At 43.5% G+C, this 17,710-nt stretch overlaps 3 protein-coding genes and 1 long non-coding RNA gene across 9 annotated transcripts in view; 2 read left to right on the top strand and 2 right to left on the bottom strand.

Annotated features, from left to right (window-relative positions):
* Positions 1–493: 493 nt before the first annotated feature.
* On the top strand, positions 494–4,914 carry tmed5 (transmembrane p24 trafficking protein 5). Its single transcript, XM_052074281.1, has 4 exons — positions 494–808; positions 1,603–1,700; positions 1,786–1,966; positions 4,205–4,914. The coding sequence occupies exons 1-4, from the start codon at positions 620–622 to the stop codon at positions 4,421–4,423; spliced, it is 687 nt and encodes a 228-aa protein (XP_051930241.1). The 5' UTR covers positions 494–619; the 3' UTR covers positions 4,424–4,914.
* Positions 2,869–4,291, bottom strand: LOC127606198 (uncharacterized). The gene is made up of 3 exons (XR_007963749.1): positions 4,145–4,291; positions 3,770–3,851; positions 2,869–3,651 (listed from the first exon to the last, which is right to left on the bottom strand). It is a non-coding gene; the product is annotated as an uncharacterized LOC127606198 (long non-coding RNA).
* A 706-nt stretch (positions 4,915–5,620) lies between the features above and the next one.
* Positions 5,621–8,335, top strand: pigc (phosphatidylinositol glycan anchor biosynthesis, class C). Of its 3 annotated transcripts, none has more exons than XM_052074277.1 (3): positions 5,621–5,707; positions 6,866–7,097; positions 7,248–8,335. In XM_052074277.1, the coding sequence occupies exons 1-3, from the start codon at positions 5,640–5,642 to the stop codon at positions 7,902–7,904; spliced, it is 957 nt and encodes a 318-aa protein (XP_051930237.1). In that variant the 5' UTR covers positions 5,621–5,639; the 3' UTR covers positions 7,905–8,335. The 3 variants fall into 3 exon arrangements, with proteins under 3 accessions (XP_051930237.1, XP_051930238.1, XP_051930239.1); XM_052074278.1 differs by having other exon boundaries at positions 5,644–5,750; XM_052074279.1 differs by having other exon boundaries at positions 5,656–5,916.
* A 517-nt stretch (positions 8,336–8,852) lies between these two features.
* The window catches only part of dnm3a (dynamin 3a), a 23,396-nt gene continuing 14,538 nt past the window's right edge, over positions 8,853–17,710 (bottom strand). For 3 of the 4 annotated variants that reach the window (XM_052074273.1, XM_052074272.1, XM_052074274.1), the window contains 5 exons: positions 13,519–13,630; positions 12,628–12,789; positions 10,798–11,015; positions 10,604–10,717; positions 8,853–9,167 (listed from right to left, as the gene is read on the bottom strand). In XM_052074273.1, the coding sequence (XP_051930233.1) occupies positions 9,134–9,167; positions 10,604–10,717; positions 10,798–11,015; positions 12,628–12,789; positions 13,519–13,630 (640 nt within the window). In that variant the 3' untranslated portion in view covers positions 8,853–9,133. The remainder of the gene's footprint in view (positions 9,168–10,603; positions 10,718–10,797; positions 11,016–12,627; positions 12,790–13,518; positions 13,631–17,710) is intronic. The other variant, XM_052074275.1, reaches the window with a different exon arrangement.

Genomic DNA, 17,710 nt, shown 5'->3' with positions numbered 1-17,710 from the left:
TTTTAAAAACTCGAATCAAATATTTTTTTAAATATTTTTACATTTAAAAACACAATTTTTTCATTGTCCAGTTTGAAACAAGTGAATTAAATGGTGACCTTAATTTATATTAGAAAAAACAATAACATTTTTTATGTGCTGACTGTTGAAAAATACATTTAAGGTTCCATAATACATTATGTAACGTTTCATTCGAAGCAATAATTCACTTCTCTCGAGCACTCGGTTTCCCCCCATAATTGTTTCATCAAGGAAGTTGATGTTTTTAAATTCAAAATATAAAAAAACAACACTTCCCATAATGCATTGCAAAATAAGTGTCCAAAATACTGCCTTCAATAAAAAAAACTGGAAAATTAGGACTAAATGGACTATAATATTTTTAAACGAACACGCTGAATCGAACACGTACACGGCTAGTGGTGTTTATTGCGGAAGAGGATTAGGCCACTGAAGAAAAAAATAAATAAATAAGAAGTTAAAATTGTATCAGGCGGGGTCTTAAGCTGTCGCGTGTGCTCGGGGCTCAACTCGACCTAAGTTTGTGTTGTTGTTTTTCGGGGCAAACAACAGAAGTAGACTCATCACTCGCTTTACTTGTTGTGTCACTTTGGCGATTATGGCCACGGTGTGGCAATTTTTTTGCGTCGTGTCGGTGTTACTCGCCGTCGTTTCACAAAGATTCTCGGCACTAGCCGGCTTCTCGCAGTCTCTGGACAGCGACTTTACGTTCACTCTGCCCGCCGGTCGGAAGGAATGTTTCTACCAGACTATGAAGAAAGACGCCTCGCTGGAAATAGAATATCAGGTCGGGAATACTCACAATATTCATTTGGATTGCAAGTGAAATGTGTCAGAGAAAACATGGTTTTGCTAAAAACGAGGTTTTGGTAGAATTACGACGCGACGTGTGGTGCGTACAATGTCATGGCATGGTGTTTTGGGGAGCTATAGTCTTGGGACAAAAGTAGATATACACTTTTTAAAATATGCTTTTCATTGTGTTTATGTAGCAGACAGGAAGGTAGGAGACAGGATCGGACATATGAATGGTGGACTGAAGGAGAGGAAACAAGGTAGCAGGGATGGGAGGTGAGGAATGAAACAAAAAGCAGGTTTGAGATGGATGGAGGGAAGGAAGGAAGGCACCTAAGTAGTTTCAAGATAAGGAAGGATACAAAATTACAAGTGGGTCTGAGGGAAAGAAGGAGGTCCAGAAGAAAACTGAAGGTCTGATGTGCCAGAGAAGGAAGGATATTCGGAAGGAAAGAAGAAACTCAGATCGTAGTTGAGAGGATCCAAGGAAGGAAGAAAGACGGGTAGGAGGGAACGAAAGAAGAAAAAATGAGGTTTACGTGAAGGAAGTAAGGAAAGAGGATGGAAGATGGTCATGAAGGAAAAGATGGTGGGGGAAAAAAGGGGAGTTTGAAGCCAAGGGAGGAACGATACACAAGAAATAGCAAGTCTCAGTAAGGAAAGAAGGAAGTCTGGATGTGAGGTAAGAGCTGAGGAAGTGACGTATGCTTGGAAATAAATCTGTGAATGTAATGCCAAAAAAATGTTCAAGTGTAAACCCACTTGGGTGCTGAATGTCAATCATAGGTCTTGGACGGCGGAAGCTTGGACGTAGATTTCTACATCTCCTCTCCCTCTGGCCAGGTTCTCTACAGCGACCATCACAAGTCAGATGGAATGCACACGTAAGTTTAAGGAGACATGATGCTCTGTTTTTCATTGAAAAAAAAAAACCAAACTAAGACGAATATTCCCATTTTCCTCGCCCAGTGTGGAGACGGAGGACGGGGACTACATGTTCTGCTTCGACAACACGTTCAGCAGCGTCTCTGAGAAGCTGGTCTTCTTCGAGCTCATCCTGGACAACATGGACACCGACGAAGAGCCCGACGACTGGAAGGAGTATGTGCACGGCACCGACATGTTGGACATGAAGCTGGAGGACATCATGGTGAGTCGGAAAAACACGTCCCGGGCAGGGTTATGATAGTTTGGGATTTTTCACGCTAGTTTTTAATGTTAGTTTACTTTTTTCAATTCGGTTTTTAGTAAATGTTTACATTTCCAAAAATATATGTCATTTTAGTTTAGTGTTAGTTTTAGTTTTTGGAATACAGTATTCGTCAAGTACTACACACAATATTTTACAAGTGTAAAAAAAAAAAATGACTGTTTGTTTGACCTTCCTGCTTCTGGATGGACGTACAACAATATTAAAATAAATACATTTAAAATAAACCCCGAAAGCTCATTTATGATATTGATTGACAAAGACAAACACGAAGGCCATTATCACAATTATGACCAATCAGATTTCACCTTCTATGTTGCCATGCCAATCTAATCTGCCCAGGGCCTTCAGAATCGGTCGTGTTGGCCAGTGTTACTTCAACAACATGAGCAATGGGACCGTTTCAACAACATGAGTAATGGGACTGTTTCTTTTTTTTTTAAACAATCAGATTTCAAATTCATGCTCACAGGGCCAGAGTGCTGGCCCGTGGTGACATCAGCAGTATTTCGTCCTCTGATTGGTTGGTCAGATCAAAACTTCTTTTAGCTAATTTCAACTCGCAAAACAACTCTGTAGCAATCCGCACATCATAATTCATTTAAATATCATCTCTGGTGAGTGTGATTTATTTTATTTAGCTTTTCTTGAAATATATTTTTGTCAAGGTATTTGACAAATGTTGATTCAGACATTTCCAGATGATGTACAGCAGGGGTCCCCAAACTTTCCTGTGAGGGCCACATAACTTTTCCCTTCTCTGATGGGGGGGTCGGTGTCAGTTTGTAACATCAACGATCGTAGGGGACCTTAAAAAAATGATTGTTTCCCAGAAAGCCACACATAACCAAATAACCCTTTCCAGGTTCTTTACAGAAAAAAAGTCAGGAAACAAATAATAACACTATTAATGAAATAAATAATAACTAAATAACCCTCTCTGAGTTCTTCACAGAAAAAAACAGGAAATAAATAACTAAACAACTCTCTCTCTTTATAGCACCTTGAAATCCACAAAAAAAGAGTTCTGCCATCTACGAGAACGCCACCTATCTTGTCTTGTTTATGTCTGCTACCGTCTTGTTCACGTGTTCTACTAATTGATCCGAGATACAACTAAAACACTGAAACATTTTATGGCGTGTAAATAACTTTGTGACCTTGATTTCAACCCTATTTGCGTCATGGGTCATTTTGCCCCGAAGACCACCTTTGAACTTTTTTTTGTACAGCTTCCATGGAAATGTGAATTAAAAACAACATTTCAATTTTTCTGCAGTTGGGGACAATCTAGGAAAAGTCATAACATTTCAAGTTAAAAAAATATCATTTACGGGGTTTTGCGGGCGTTTTTAACAGTGGTGGGTCATTTTGACCCGAGGACAACAGGAGGGTTAGAGGGCCGGGTCAAATGTGCCCGCGGGCCGTAGTTTGGCGACCTCTGATGTACAGTTTTATTGCATTTTGGTATGGTATTGATGTTTTGTAGAATTGCGTCTGTGTTGTATTAGGAAGTGATTAAGTGGGGTTAACCAAATACCAAATGCACAGCTCACAACTGGTAGATCAAGATCTCAAGGCTGGGTCTTCTGTCGAGTTTCTCATGAGACAATTTCGCAGCGTCTCTCTCTGTGAAATAGGCTTTCAATAGACTTTGTCTAGTGGTGTATTTGTCACACCGGGTGCAAAGTGACCCAGTCGGCAAAATAGATTTGATAGCAGGCTCGTGTTCTGAACTCTCACCTATTAGCTCTTTGGGGTCAGGCCAGTCGTTTTGAGCTCCACCCCGATGAATTGTGTCAAAGAGCACGCAAGCGTCACTGAGCTGAGTGACAGGAAATGTATCTTGCAGCTGGCCTTTTTTTTTTTTTTTAAATAGTCATTCAGTGTTTTAAGTGAATTCAACATTGTTTAAGGGAAATTGATCACAATTTAAAACAGTTCACTGGTGATTTAATTTCAATTCAAGCGTTGTAGCACACTTTATATACTCTTGTTACCCCTGACTGATATACTTCTAAGCCAAAGGCGAGTGGAGCTTTCAATACAAAGACAACCGAGGACAGAACCTTGGCTAGAGAGATAGAGAGTCAAGCATAAAGTATGAGCCGTGTTTACCTTATGTATCCTGTTCACATGATGTCATTTGGACTCTATCCCCGCCCTCTCTTGCGACAGGATACCATCAATAGCGTGAAGTCGCGTCTGGGCAAGAGCGTGCAGATCCAGACGGTACTCCGCGCCTTCGAGGCCCGCGACCGCAACCTGCAGGAGAGCAACTTTGACCGGGTCAACTTTTGGTCGGTAGTCAACCTGATGGTCATGATGCTGGTGTCGGGCGTGCAGGTCTACTTGGTCCGCTCGCTCTTTGAGGACAAGAGGAAGATACACATGTAACAAACTTTGTAGGGAGAGGCTTGGAGGTCCTGTTAAAAAAAAAAAAAAACAACACTGTTTGGAATCTTCCAGAAACACAACAAATGAGCCTCAAGTTTTTTTTTCCCCTTCAGTCTACTGGATATTGAAGTTGAGGCAAGTTCTATTTGTCAACATCATTGCTGTAAGTTTTTATTATTGAGCGGACTCACTGGGCTTTTATGGTTGGGAGGAGGCTTAGCCCGAACATGTGTCATACTACTTTGCGTGGAACTAAATGTTTGATTGAGCTGTCAAATGTCAGCCAAACAAATGAATGTCAAACCTACACACACAACTTTCCTTTTAGAAGCACTGCATTATTTCAGAAATGGCATCATGTTTATTTCCGTCCTACACTTCCATGCAGTGTTACGTTCAATTGATTTTCTTATGGCGTATAATCTACTGTTAATAGTGTTGACCTCTTTTATTGACTGTTACAATCAGAAATAAAGATTTATATAAACTGATTACTGAGCAGAACTTCTCAAGTTCAAAGGTTGAGATATTTATTCATTTACTTGTAAATTAAAATTTTTAGACAAAAACAAAAATGTGTCATCCTTCTTATCGCTTCAAGCAGCTGACGTCAGACCTTATATCTCCTCGTTAGTATAGTGGTGAGTATCCCTACCTTGGCACCCACCTTTGGATAGTGGTATCAGCTGCAACATCACAAGACTATCTCCCCTTTTTGTTTTGACAGTTCGAATTCTGACCAAAGCAGAAATAAATGTTATACTGTGCGTGTCTAAATTGTTCAAATGGTGAAAACTGAGCATTCTAAATTCAGTTTTAATAAAATAATGGGAACATCTAATAAGAAATTGAAGGCATGAACTGAGTTGTTTATTTTGTACCTGTTAATTTTGTAATACTTTAAGCATCTTAAATAAATGTACATTTTATATATTGGTAATAAAAATACAATATCAACCCCAATACTCTGATAATGAGTCATTTTAAGCATGTTTGCATTATACCATAATGTGTAAACTTTTGTCTTATTTCACACTCTCACTGTCCTCCTTCAAGAGCGGCTTTTAAGACGGTCAATGAGACACTTATTTATATTTTTATTTGGGCGAACATGTTACTCAAAACTATGTGCAAAATAGGAACGTTTGTTTCTGGTGACTGACGGGCGATCGTGCGTTACCGCATTCCAACAGTTGAGGTCGCTACTCACTAAGTTATGCGTTTGCATTTCCCGGAAGCTAGCATAGCAGTAAGATCCGCTGCCAAGAGCAACGTTCTCTTCGGGTAAGAGCTCCTAACTGAACCGGGAAGTGTTGTCAACGTTCGGGTAAGTGGTCCTAACTGTAGTATCGGGAAGTGTTTCCAACGTATCGCCGGCCATAAATATAATAGCTCATGAGCGATGGATACGTTTCTTTTAAATTAACCGGATCAAACCCGGAAGTTACTGCTGGTGATTTAAGCGCGCAGGCGCGTTGATACGCAAGACTTGCGTATGTATACACAAGATGTGGATACGTGAGTTATTGGAATCCCTGGTGCAGCCTTTGTTTGGCGTCTACGCCATTTCAGCCAATATCGATCGTGCTTGTCCTCGGTACAGTTAGTGGCAAGTGAGCACGAGTCTCTCCAATCCGACTTTTAGCGAGAGGCGTGGTACACCCTGGACTGGTCGCTCCTAAATCCCAGGGCACATATTGACAAACGCGCCTTCACACTAACAAGTAACATCTATACCAACGGACAAATTAAAACTTTCCACTAACTAACCCAACGTGTCAGAAATCTATCGCAGTTAGTTTCAGGGTGAGGGGCGGGAATTGGTCACCAGTCACGAGCAGGGGCACTGTTGAATAACAAGCATTCACATAAGGGCTGAAAAATATTTGAAAAGGAATCTAATTGTAATTCCAGCCAAATATTGGCATTGCAATAAATCAATATGGATTACAATTTTTATTTATTTATTATACACGCATGTTTTGGTTTTCTAGGTTAGGTTTGCGTTAAAATAAAGGCGATTAAAAGTTGCTAATTAATTAACCATAAATCAGTAGACTCAGATTCAGAAAATACCCTCGGAAAACTAACATTGAACACCTTTAGTCACAAGTCAAGTGTGATGTAAACATTAGTCATCATGAATAAAATGTATTAAAATCAACAAACAGAAATGTGTTTACAATAATCATGCAAACAAATCTGTGGCTTCATTAGTTGACATTAAAATTGAAAATTACACTCTCCTGCGTTGCAATGTCGATTTGAATTCACTCCTATGGACCATATAAGCATGTGGGAAGGAAAAACATGCTCAAGTTCAGGGAAACCTGCTCACAGAGATTCAAACTCCACTTTTCTGACTGCTTTGTATCATCATCAAATAGTTGTGAGACTGTAGAACAGTTTCCACTCTCAGGACAATTCTGTGTGGGTGTTCAGGGCAATGGGGCCAGACGACGGCCCAGGTACCGCTGTGGCCTGGAGGAAGGTGCTGTGGGAGCGCCAGCCGTACCCGGACAACTACGTGGACCAGCGCTTCCTGGAGGAGTTGCGCAGGAACGAGGGCCTCCGCCAGTACCGCTACTGGGCCGTGGTGCGTGAGGCGGGCCTGGTGGGGCAACAGCTCTCCTGCGTGGCCATTTTCATCACCCTCTGGCTCTACATGGAGCAGGTAATTCATCTGCCAGATTGTTGTTTTATTATATTTTACCTGGCGTCAAATGTTCTGCCTGTTATTCAATATCTTTTTTTTAATATGGTTGGAAGAGTTAAGGGAAGAAGTTATTTCCTCCATCCTTATTGTCTTCTGTTATCTTTTTAGGGCCTCCTATCCCCAGGGACTCTCCTGCTTATCAGCCTAGCGAGTTCCCTGCTGGGTTACGGACTGTACCAAGCCCTCGCATCTCAGGCGGAACCCGTTCTGCAACCTCGGACCTGTTGGGCTGACTTACAGAGTGTCACCATTTTCCTGTCCCTCATCTTTGGCTTCTCGCCCGTGCTAAAAACACTCACAGAGTCCGTGAGCACGGACACGGTGTACGCCATGTCGGCCGTCATGCTGCTGGCTCACCTCGTGTCCTTCCCTTACACTCATACGTCTCCCCCGGGCAGCCTGTCACTGAACGCGGCCCTTTTTGCGTCCGTGTGTCTGGCCTCCCGCCTCCCAGGAGCCCTGCATACCTTCACCATGCTCAGCTGCGCCCTTATGGTCTTCGCCCTGTGGCCCTGCCTGCTGAGGCGGGTGAAGAATGGGGCCCCGCATCATTTCGCCGCCGTGTGCGTGGGAGTATGTGCAGCGGGTGTGGGCGGCCTGGCATCACGCTGGCCCGGCGGGGCAATCATCCTCGCACTGGCCCTGGCTACCGTGATTCTGCTCTGCCCCTGGCTGCTGGTCCAGCTGCAGAGGCACAAGGACAACATCCACGGGCCGTGGGACGAGGCGGAGATCAGAGAGGACCTCAGCCGCTTCCTCCAATGAATAAGGCCTGGTTGAAGCAGACGTGGGCTAGACACTTCATTAGGTACATAAGCTCATGAGATCCAATGGAGCCTTTTTTTTTAATTGAAAAATTAAAATTGGCTCATCACTGAGACTTCTTACTTGCATTTTTTAAAAACTGGGTGACTTGGGGATTTGTTGTAGTTGGCCACTTTTGTTCTCATCTTTGATATTAAATATAAAAGTAAAAAACAAAGTGGAAGAGATGTTTTTTTTTTCCATAAATGTTGTCATTATGTATTGTTGCGTGTCGAATTTTGAGGAAAATTAAGTCAGTTCTATTCTGAAATAAAGCTGTAACAAAATAGTGAAGAATTTCTGGTTCTAATGAGACTAAATAGAATGTATTTATTACTGCAGTGTATGAACATGAATAATTTTACTGTAATAAATAACTTTTTTTAAAATCCCATGCGGAGTGTAACTTGCTCAATTATTTTGTATGTGTAATGCAATGGACAACAACTTTTTTTCTCCCCCCTTGCAGCTTTAAGCATTTTGACTAGAGGGCAGCACATTTCTTCCATAGTTGCAACTTCTTTTCAGAGTATGGCCACTAAAAGGCACATTCAGTTACCGCAGTACTTCATTTTTTTTTTCATTGGCTTCTTTTTTAATATAACCAGAAGTGTTTTTTATACAAATATTGACTAGGATTATGATTTGCTTTACTATAGGTTAGTGAATGACTACAGCAAGAAGTTGGCGCTATATCGCTACTTTAGGAACCCGTTTTATGATGAAATCTTGTTGTAAAAAGCATTTTGTACTCATAAAGGTGTCTTTAAAAATAACATTTTCATCCATCTACCAACCTACCTACCAGAAGTGCGGTTCACTAAGAATTAGCCGCTGGTGGATTGCAGGGCACACATCGACAAATAAGCATGCGCGGCTGTCATTCAGATATTCCAAACTCAACACAAATGATGTTGAAAAATAAAATGGCTCTTTATTATTAAAAAAAGTTATAAAATAGTGTTGTGGGTTTTTTCCCCCCACCGTTCATAGCATAGCTGCTATTTTACTCTCTATTTACACAAAAAGTTCAGGCACTTGTGGAAAAAGTCAGCAGCCTACGGTAGTGTCTGTACAAAACAAACTCATGACTTGCGAAAGTGTGCAGGCGGCAGACGACGGCGCTCGGGACGGATCACACATCGCACAGCTGGATAGAGGTCGCCGGGGCTGCGGGCGGCGGCGTCCTCCTATTTGGAGTTTGGGGCTGCCGGAGCAGGCCTCCTGGGTGGAACAGATCAGACCAGTGTTAGTTGTGTCTAGGAGAATTAGACAGTGGCAGTGAGTTATAAATAGCAGCAAAAAAATGCAGCTCAAGGAAGGAGAGGCAAGTGGAAGGCGGATTAGTAAACATGCATCAACAGCTTTCTTGGTTGTCCTGTACATAACGGTATGGCTGTATGTATAAGTCAAATCTATCTGGCCATCTATCCAACCATTTACTGTATCTACTCATCTTCTCTTGACATATCTGCCAATCCAGCTATCCATCCACCTACCTAGCTCTATGTTTAACGATCAGCACATCATTTGAGTTAGTGGAACCACCCTCATTTTACATTCGCATTGAAAGAGGTAACTGTGAGTTGGCAGTCACTTACAACAGCTCTGCTAATGTTTAAACATTTCCACCTTTCTTTGTCATTTCCTGTTCCTTGTGCATCTCTCCAACCCATTTTGGACTGTTTGCAGCATTTTTGGTGTAGAGTTTAGGCTCCGCCTTCACTGGCAGCCTATTTACAACAGTTCCTCATTTGACACTTTTTGCATCATACCGGGCCGAGAATTGAACCAACCCTAAAGTGCCGTTGTGGGTTGACATTAAAACTGAGCTCGTGGCAAACCTTGGTTGCGAGATGACAATTTCGTAATCCTGGTGCCCAAATACTACTTGTTGGAGACGTTCATCTTGCTTCTTTCGCTCATCGACCAAAAGTTTCACACACCATGTAAAATAATCAGAAAATAAATCATGTACTTATTTATTATTGTACTATCTTTTTAATTATGGACTTGTGGTTTTTTTTTTTGGACAGCACTTTGTTAGAGCTGTCGTGGTTGGTAAACATATTTGACAGTAAAAAAAAATATATATATATATATTTTTTTATAAAACTTTTATTTGAGTGAAACAGTTAAATAATTAGTACTTCTCCCCTTTCCGGAATTGTCTTTGACGCAAGTATCTGTACTTCTACTTTTGCCACCCCGAGCTATAAGAGGGGAGACGGATGGATATGGTAGGATGGAAAGCATCAAGGAAGGGAAAAGAGAGGTGGACCGCGAGTGGGAAAGAACCTAAGGAACCTTCGAGAGCGCAGAGGAAATGAGACAGGGAGAAAAGCGAGAGACGGGCCAAGAAGCTGGGGAGGAACCAGAGTGAAGAACTGTACAAGACAAAGAAGTCGGGTGGGGGAGGGGGGAGAGAAAATAATGGCCATTGCATGAGGGAAATCTGGAGCGGCAATAAAACATGCGAGCAGAAAGGCGAGGAGTGGGGGTTGCAGCTTGACGGGCCTGTTGTCTCTGGCCGGGGTAGAAAGCATGCAGAGAGGGGTCTGCTCTGCCTGCCAAGATTAGAAACACATTGCGCGGCAGACCCTCGCCCAGCTCAAATAGCAGCACCGTGCAGCCACAAGCCCGAACCGTGCAGCTTCTACCTGGGCACGCAAGCTGGGCCGGGAAGCCGCTGGTTGGCATGGACGGGCACGGGCGGGGCCCGGCCACGGGTTTGAGACTTGCCGCCATTCGCTGCCTTTTTCGACCACGTGGAGCTGCTTTAGGTGGAGAATTCGTGATGCCCCCGCCCCGCTGGGTCTTAATGCCTCGCACTAGCGCAGGGAAGGATCCCTACCTGCAGTGTCGTGTGCCGGAGCGCGAGAGGTCCGAGTGGGCGGCATAGCTGGAGGTGGAGATCTCGTTGATGATGTTGAGCGCGGCCTGCAGGGCGGCGTGCTTGCCGAGCACTTGCTCCCGATGCTGCCGCTGATCGGGTGACTCATCCATCAGCGCCGAGCAGTCTCCCAGAGCGTAGAGCTGGGCCAGCAGCTCGGAGCTAATGAACTCTTTCACCTTGCCAGAGGGATTATAAACAGATGCGACAAGTCAAACACGTTAGATGCTGTCATGTGATATTTCATTCGGCTTTATGGCATTTCTTACAAGAGGGGTGAAAATATGACATGGGATTCTGCTTTTCTCTTTTGAGCCACTGGAAAAAATTTTTTAATGGAGCGGAACCTCGAAAACACTCCATTCCAGTACACTGGTCAACCTTACAATTGTGCGGAATTTGAAACAATTTGTCCCACGGGAAATATAAATCTGTTCCACTGTCCAACTATCGCCACTATAAACGATGCATAACCAGACAGCGAACGCCAGACGTTTGCGGGCATAGGTAGCGAGCCTTGCCATGAAAAATGAAAGCCTGTGAGTAATTGATGCCCACTGGGGAAAAAAAAAAAAAGGATTAGAATTGGCGAACGATGCCGCAAGATGCATACATAGCACTTTTTTTTCCCTGTCAGACAATGGCCTTTCTCAATGAAGCTCCTGCTCTCAGTCCAACATTGGTGATCGGCACTTAGATTTCAACAGATGGCGCCAAAGCAATATTTTTACGAGGTATTTTGAGAATTTTCTTCAAGTGAGAAAACAATTAGCCCCAGTTTCACCCAGTGACATGAAATTGGATAGAAATGTGGATCATTACAGTATTGTCCTAAAAAGGAAATCGAACCATGAAAAGCTGACGTGACGACGGTAGATTTGTTCGGATAATTGTTGCACGTTAATTTATTGCTAGCATTTGTTAAAAGAAAACATGGGAAGGGGACCTTGAGAAAAAAAAAAATCGCATATGAAATTTTTAGATAAAGGGAAAAAAAATTCCAATGACAGTTTTCAAAATTGTTCTGTGCTAGTGTGAACGCTTAAAAAAAATATATATTTAATGTACGGCGCCCATTATAATCCATCCAGGGGAGTCTCAACCCGAAGTGGCAAATCCAGCCACAGTTTCATTCATTCATTCATCTTCCGAACCGCTTGATCCTCACAAGGGTCGCGGGGGTTGCTGGAGCCCATCCCAGCTGTCTCCGGGCAGTAGGCAGGGGACACCCCGCATCGGTTGCCAGCCAATCGCAGGGCACACAGAGACAAACAACCAACCACGCTCACACTCACACCTAGGGACAATTTAGAGTGTTCAATCAGCCTGCCACGCATGTTTTTGGAATGTGCGAGGAAAACCGGAGCACCCGGAGAAAACCCACGCAGGCCCGGGGAGAACATTCAAACTCCACACAGGGAGGCCGGAGCTGGAATCGAACCCTGTACCTCTGCACTGTGAAGCCGACGTGCTAACCACTGGACTACCGGGCGGCCATGCCACAGTTTCAATGTGCTTCTATTCAACTGGCAAACAAATAAGTACCCTTTCGGGATCTGGATTTGCTATCTCTTAGATCAATTGTGCCTAGCAATCAGTCGGTCCATCGCACAGGTATCAAACTCCGCTCCTCGAGGACCAGTCTTAAGATGTTTCTCTCCTCCAACACACCTTATTCAAATGATCAAGGATCAGACTCCCGCAGAGCTCACTGAGAGCTGCAAATGTGACTCATCCCAGTCAAGTGGAATCTCACACAAATAGCAAAATAAGAAATAGTGCTTAGCATACGCTGTTGATCATCAGGTGCATGATGGCCTTGGGCATCAAGTCCTTGATGGTCTTGTGAATGATGCCCATGTAGGAGTCCACCAGGTTACGGATGGTCTCCACCTGGCGCTCCAGCTGGGGGTCCGTGAAGTTCTCAGACAGGCCGTTGGCCTGCACGTCGACCTGGGTGACGCACACTAAATCATAAGTGACTGATTTTCATGTGCCCACACACACACACACACACACACACAAAATAGGAAAAGATAACCGTTAGTGCGCAAAAAGGAGCCGAACACCATTAGCTGGGAGGGAGAAAGCAAAAATGGAGGGGAGGTACACGGGGGAGTGGGCAGGAGGAAGAAAAAAAAAAAAGAAGGGGGTGAAGAGACGGGGATCTGCTGATTAGAACCAGACTGGAACACACACGCATTGAAGTGACATCACTGGCCAAGAATTTGCGCCGAGGAGCCAACGACAAAGCGAGATGCGAGAGGGGAGGGGGAGTCGGGGTCGCACATGAGAAGTGGGGGTGAAAAGGGGTTACAACAGGGCTGGGCAAAGGATGGTCAGCGGGACACATGTGGCCCACTCTGCACTTTAAGGTTCAGCCAACTGAAAGCATTTACATAAGCGTGACTCCTGTAAGATTTGATGCCGCCATTTGCCGAGAAGGTAAATAATAAAATCAATTACACATTTTGATTTTTTTTTTTACCTCATCAGCGAATGACGAGGCCCGTTCAGAGTCTTGTAATATTTTTTCCCCCTAAAATTTATAAAAATAAAAAAATGTAATTAATTGTTTCACTGTATTTTTTTCTTTTAACCCCCCCCCCCCTCCCACACACACACACACACACTTTTTATTTATTCACAACGGGTGTTCACCAAAGGGGTCAGGGTACTCACCGTGACCTCCTCTGGGTAGACGCCAGCCCGGAGCAAAGAGGACTTCCAGATGTCCAGCTCCTCCTGAGAGTTGCAGACCAGCTCCAGAAACTTGTGGTCCTTGTACACATTCCTTCAAGTATATCATACACTCAGGAAAATATGCAATACACAATGCAATAAAAAAAACACAGCGCCTTTAACTCATTTAGTACCAGCCAATTCTAGACCAAGTCTGAAAAAGCGTTTAAAAACATCTTTTGGAGTGAATGAGTTAAACTTCAACCACAATTCAGTGGAATGAGATGCATTGAAAAGTCAAACAAAACCGCAACAACAAATCTTGTGAGTCTTCATGAGCCTCAGAAGGATTCATTTCCAGATATGTTTTTTTTAATTTAAATGATGCCACCACAGAAGTGTACCAGTGACGGCAAATAGGAACGGGCGAAACACTTCATATTTCCCAAATGTGCATTAATCCATTCCAGCCTCCCGAAAATCCCAACAAAAATAGCCAAGAAAAATAGCACTCTCCGTTTCTGTTCTATAAAAACAGAGTCATGACTTCACTAGACTGGAAATAACCACTTTTTGCTACCATTCAACAGACATTGTGTTGCTCCTTGGGTGCTCATCTTACCCACTTGGGGGGGATCAGCAGAATAATGACACAAATGAAGTTTCACAACTGATTTGATAAATTGCAGTAAAATTTGTCGTTTTTTCGCAGAAGCACAAAAATATACGGCTTGCATATTGCTATATTATCGGGGACAGGTGTTGCTCCACCATTTATATTCACATATCCTTTCCTTCAAAGTGTTTTAAAGTGACAACCCTGATGCTATTGGTTATCCCGTCGATGGCGTTTTGCATTGTTTGTTACCAATGAGCCAAGCCGACTTGTATTTATTAAGGCAAATGTGGTGGCTTGAAATGTGATCTTCTGCTTTGTTTTGCTTTGACAGTAAACCTCAAACTGGGAGTGGCAATAAACAGCTTGACCCCTCTTTTCGAAAGAAATATCAGCTGCCTTTTAAGGGAGTTCAGTTCACTTACACTTATCAAGTCAAACCAAAATAATACTAATAATACTAGTAATAAAATAAAATCTTATCTCTTCGCTCCCAAAAGCTGTACGTCGTGCCTAGCCGCTATCTTCAAGGCATAATTGAAAAAATTGAGCCATTCGACTTTACTTCAGTTATTCTACCGACAGACACATTTGAACATATTGGATTTTTACACAGCAGATGTAATCATATTCATTGGGTGCTATTTTGAAAGCAGTGCAAAAGATGCCCACCCCCCCTTGTCTCTGTTGCATATATTTACGTAATTAAAATATAATTAGCAAGCTATAAAGTTATAATTTACAACCCCTGCAAAGTGCCAGGACTCCATGAAGTTTTGGCCTGGTACCACTGTGCTTTCCTACAAGCACTCCAGTATTCTCCACCCAGTCTTTAGGCCAAGTTCGCAGCATTGTGGTAGGAACCCTGTTGATTTTTTAAATGGTCGCGCATTCAAGGTAGTGGGGATCCAAACGGACACGTCTCCGCAGTTACTGAAACATGCTCCCGCTGTAACTCATCTACTGTACTCTTATCCTTTCCCCTTTTGTTTGCATTTTATGGCCTTGCTTCCACATCATCTATGTGCTTTGGCTGCGCAAGCCACCCAACCGGGGGCGACGAAAAAAAAAAGAGCAATGTGCGTCCCATCTGTAAGACATTTTTCTTTAATCGTTCATTTGTTTCCGCCCTCCTCTCCTCTCGCTGTTCCCGCCTCACACTCACAACCTCAAATATGTGAAATGTGTGACAACTGCAATGCTGAGCGAAAATAGAGAGAACAAGTAAGAGAGAGCAATGAGGAGAGATCAACAAATAGGCCGGAGCTCCACTGGGTGAGGCTAATAAGTCAGGGTGTGGTGGCGAGCAGTCAGGGCTGCAGGCCAACTATGACAATCCTCCAGCGCTATATACTCTACAACAGAGCCGAAGAAACTTTCTGCGTGCCGGCCAGATGCGTCTCATCACAGCATCTGATGTAGTTTTGTCATGCAATTCGAAACATAAACTAAAGTCAAGAACAGGCCTTCACGGCCCCTTTTTTTTCCAAGGCGACTTGATCAAACTTTGATGCCATGCTCCAAACACGTTAAACGGTGGAGACAACAAAGCTTTGTAATTTAGAGCAGTCCATCTGTTTTGTATCCCCTCTTGGGATTGCGAATCATTTGGGTGGATTCCCTCGTAGGAGATCGTTAAAGTACAAAGGCTGGACTCTGCCCAAAATGGCTGCTTCAACCTAAAATGGCGGACTTCCTGTTCATTTGGTGGCATGCGTCCTTTCTTATGACCGGTGAATTCAGTGTAAACTAGTGTTAGCGGTTTTTGAGGGTGAAACTGCCAAGGACTGGAATTTGCCCGATGATTTGCTGCTTGAAAACAAACCGACCAAATCCCAGTTCAATTTGAGGCATGGATCCTTGCGATTTTTTTGTGCAGCATGTTGTGACAGACATGTCCACCAATTTCATTTCGATGGGTGAAACCGGTCCCCCTAAATTTACAAGAAATGATTGAGGGTACGAGCCGTGAATTTCATCCAACGTGGCTGCTTCAAAACAAAATGGCCAACTTCCCATTTCACATTCAGGCACGACGGGTCCTTCAGACTTTTTGCTGTGTCCTGTTATGCTAGGCAGTTGGTGAAACTGGCGTCTGCACCGTATTTTTCCAACCTTCCGACTTTTCTCAAAACGATCATCACACATTGACGCCATTCTGCAAAGCTAAAGTCCCATTTCAGGCACGGACGGGGTGCTGAAACTTTTTCATATGTACTTTTATGAAAGACATGTCTACCGATTTCCAATGTTCATCACTGCTTGCAACTTTCATTCAACATCCATTTGGCGTGGTAACAAACACTGAAATGGAAAGTGTTCCTAATGCTGGTCTACATTCAGGACTCAGGCACACATTGAAAGTGCTCCCCGCGCAGATTTATCACACATCCTGACTACATCTTCTCTGAAGGAATTCCTGCTCTGAACGCGGCTGCTTTCGATTTCAAGACATTTTTCAGATTAGTGAAAATACGAACAGAGAAGCGGCACAGGAAAAGGAGGAGGGGGGGAGGAGGAGGCGGGGGGAGGGATGTTGGTGTTGGTTGGGTGGGCGGGGGGGGGGGGGGGTTGCAGGCAGAGGACAGATTTTGACACATTCCTGGCTGATGGCGCCGATACGCTTTCGTCCTCCCCTCAACCCCTTTTCTCGTTCTTCTCTTTCTCTGTGGTGAGTCGAGCAATTCTTTCCAAACGAGAGCCGCCTCATCTCAGATCCAAGCTCTCTGGCTTTGATTAGTTGCTTAATGAGCCTGCCGTCAGTATGCTGTGCTCCACACGCTTGCACAGGACACAGGTTATGTGTGTGTGTGTGTGTGTGAATACATCAGTAGAATAAATACCACACATATGTGTTGGTCCAATCAGCTCCAATTACACTTTTTCTCCCCTCAAGACCTCTTATGTTCTCTCCATCTGGTTCACACACTTTAAGGCAACATATCGGTGCGCTCTAGAGTCTGGCGTATACGTGCAGAAAATAAAACCACACCCATAGCCAACGGCGGTACCAACTGGATATCCTCTCAGCAGAACAAGCAAGGTCAGAGGAAGGGCAACGCATCTTCCCGTTTCCTGCCCTCGCGAACACTCGTCGAAAGGCCGTAGTAAACTCCAGCCAGCAGGTAACGACGGCACACATGCTACGTCTGTGGTGTCAAACATACGGCCCGCGGGCCAGAACCGGGCCCCCGACAAGGTTCAATCAGGCCCGCAGGATAATTTAAAAATGAAAACATGCATTTTTAAATTATCATGCATGAAAGACACGGAATGAATATTTATAATAAGATGCAATTTATGGATTATCCGCGATGGGGCACATTGTTTTCTCTTTAGTTTGTAAACTGTAGGCAGGGATTAAATTTAGATTTTATATGCACATGTGTAAATGTTTAAAAAAAAAACATTTATTTATAAATCTCGTTTAAACTTAAAATGCATGACTATATTTTTCAATACTAATGACTTGTTAAGCTTTTGTGCCTTTGTACAATCAGTGGGATCAGTTGCAATGCATATGTGTGAATGATAAAAGTAAAGTGCACATTTGTCTAAGGAAATCTCAGGTGTTTC

This window comes from Hippocampus zosterae, chromosome 8 (genome assembly GCF_025434085.1).
Source record: "Hippocampus zosterae strain Florida chromosome 8, ASM2543408v3, whole genome shotgun sequence".
Lineage (NCBI taxonomy): Eukaryota > Metazoa > Chordata > Actinopteri > Syngnathiformes > Syngnathidae > Hippocampus > Hippocampus zosterae.
The sequence above is the reverse complement of the archived record's forward strand: the minus strand, read 5'-3'. Positions and strand labels throughout refer to the sequence as shown.

What these genes read in the sequence shown, in the direction of transcription:
- tmed5 (XM_052074281.1), top strand. Translation starts at nt 620, where the DNA reads ATGGCCACGGTGTGGCAATTTTTTTGCGTCGTGTCGGTGTTACTCGCC. An exon ending in AAGTCAGATGGAATGCACAC is followed by an intron (nt 1,701 to 1,785) that starts GTAAGTTTAAGG and finishes TTCCTCGCCCAG; the next exon opens with TGTGGAGACGGAGGACGGGG. An exon ending in TGAAGCTGGAGGACATCATG is followed by an intron (nt 1,967 to 4,204) that starts GTGAGTCGGAAA and finishes CTCTTGCGACAG; the next exon opens with GATACCATCAATAGCGTGAA.
- pigc (XM_052074277.1), top strand. Translation starts at nt 5,640, where the DNA reads ATGCGTTTGCATTTCCCGGAAGCTAGCATAGCAGTAAGATCCGCTGCC. An exon ending in AAGAGCAACGTTCTCTTCGG is followed by an intron (nt 5,708 to 6,865) that starts GTAAGAGCTCCT and finishes GTGGGTGTTCAG; the next exon opens with GGCAATGGGGCCAGACGACG. An exon ending in TCTGGCTCTACATGGAGCAG is followed by an intron (nt 7,098 to 7,247) that starts GTAATTCATCTG and finishes TTATCTTTTTAG; the next exon opens with GGCCTCCTATCCCCAGGGAC.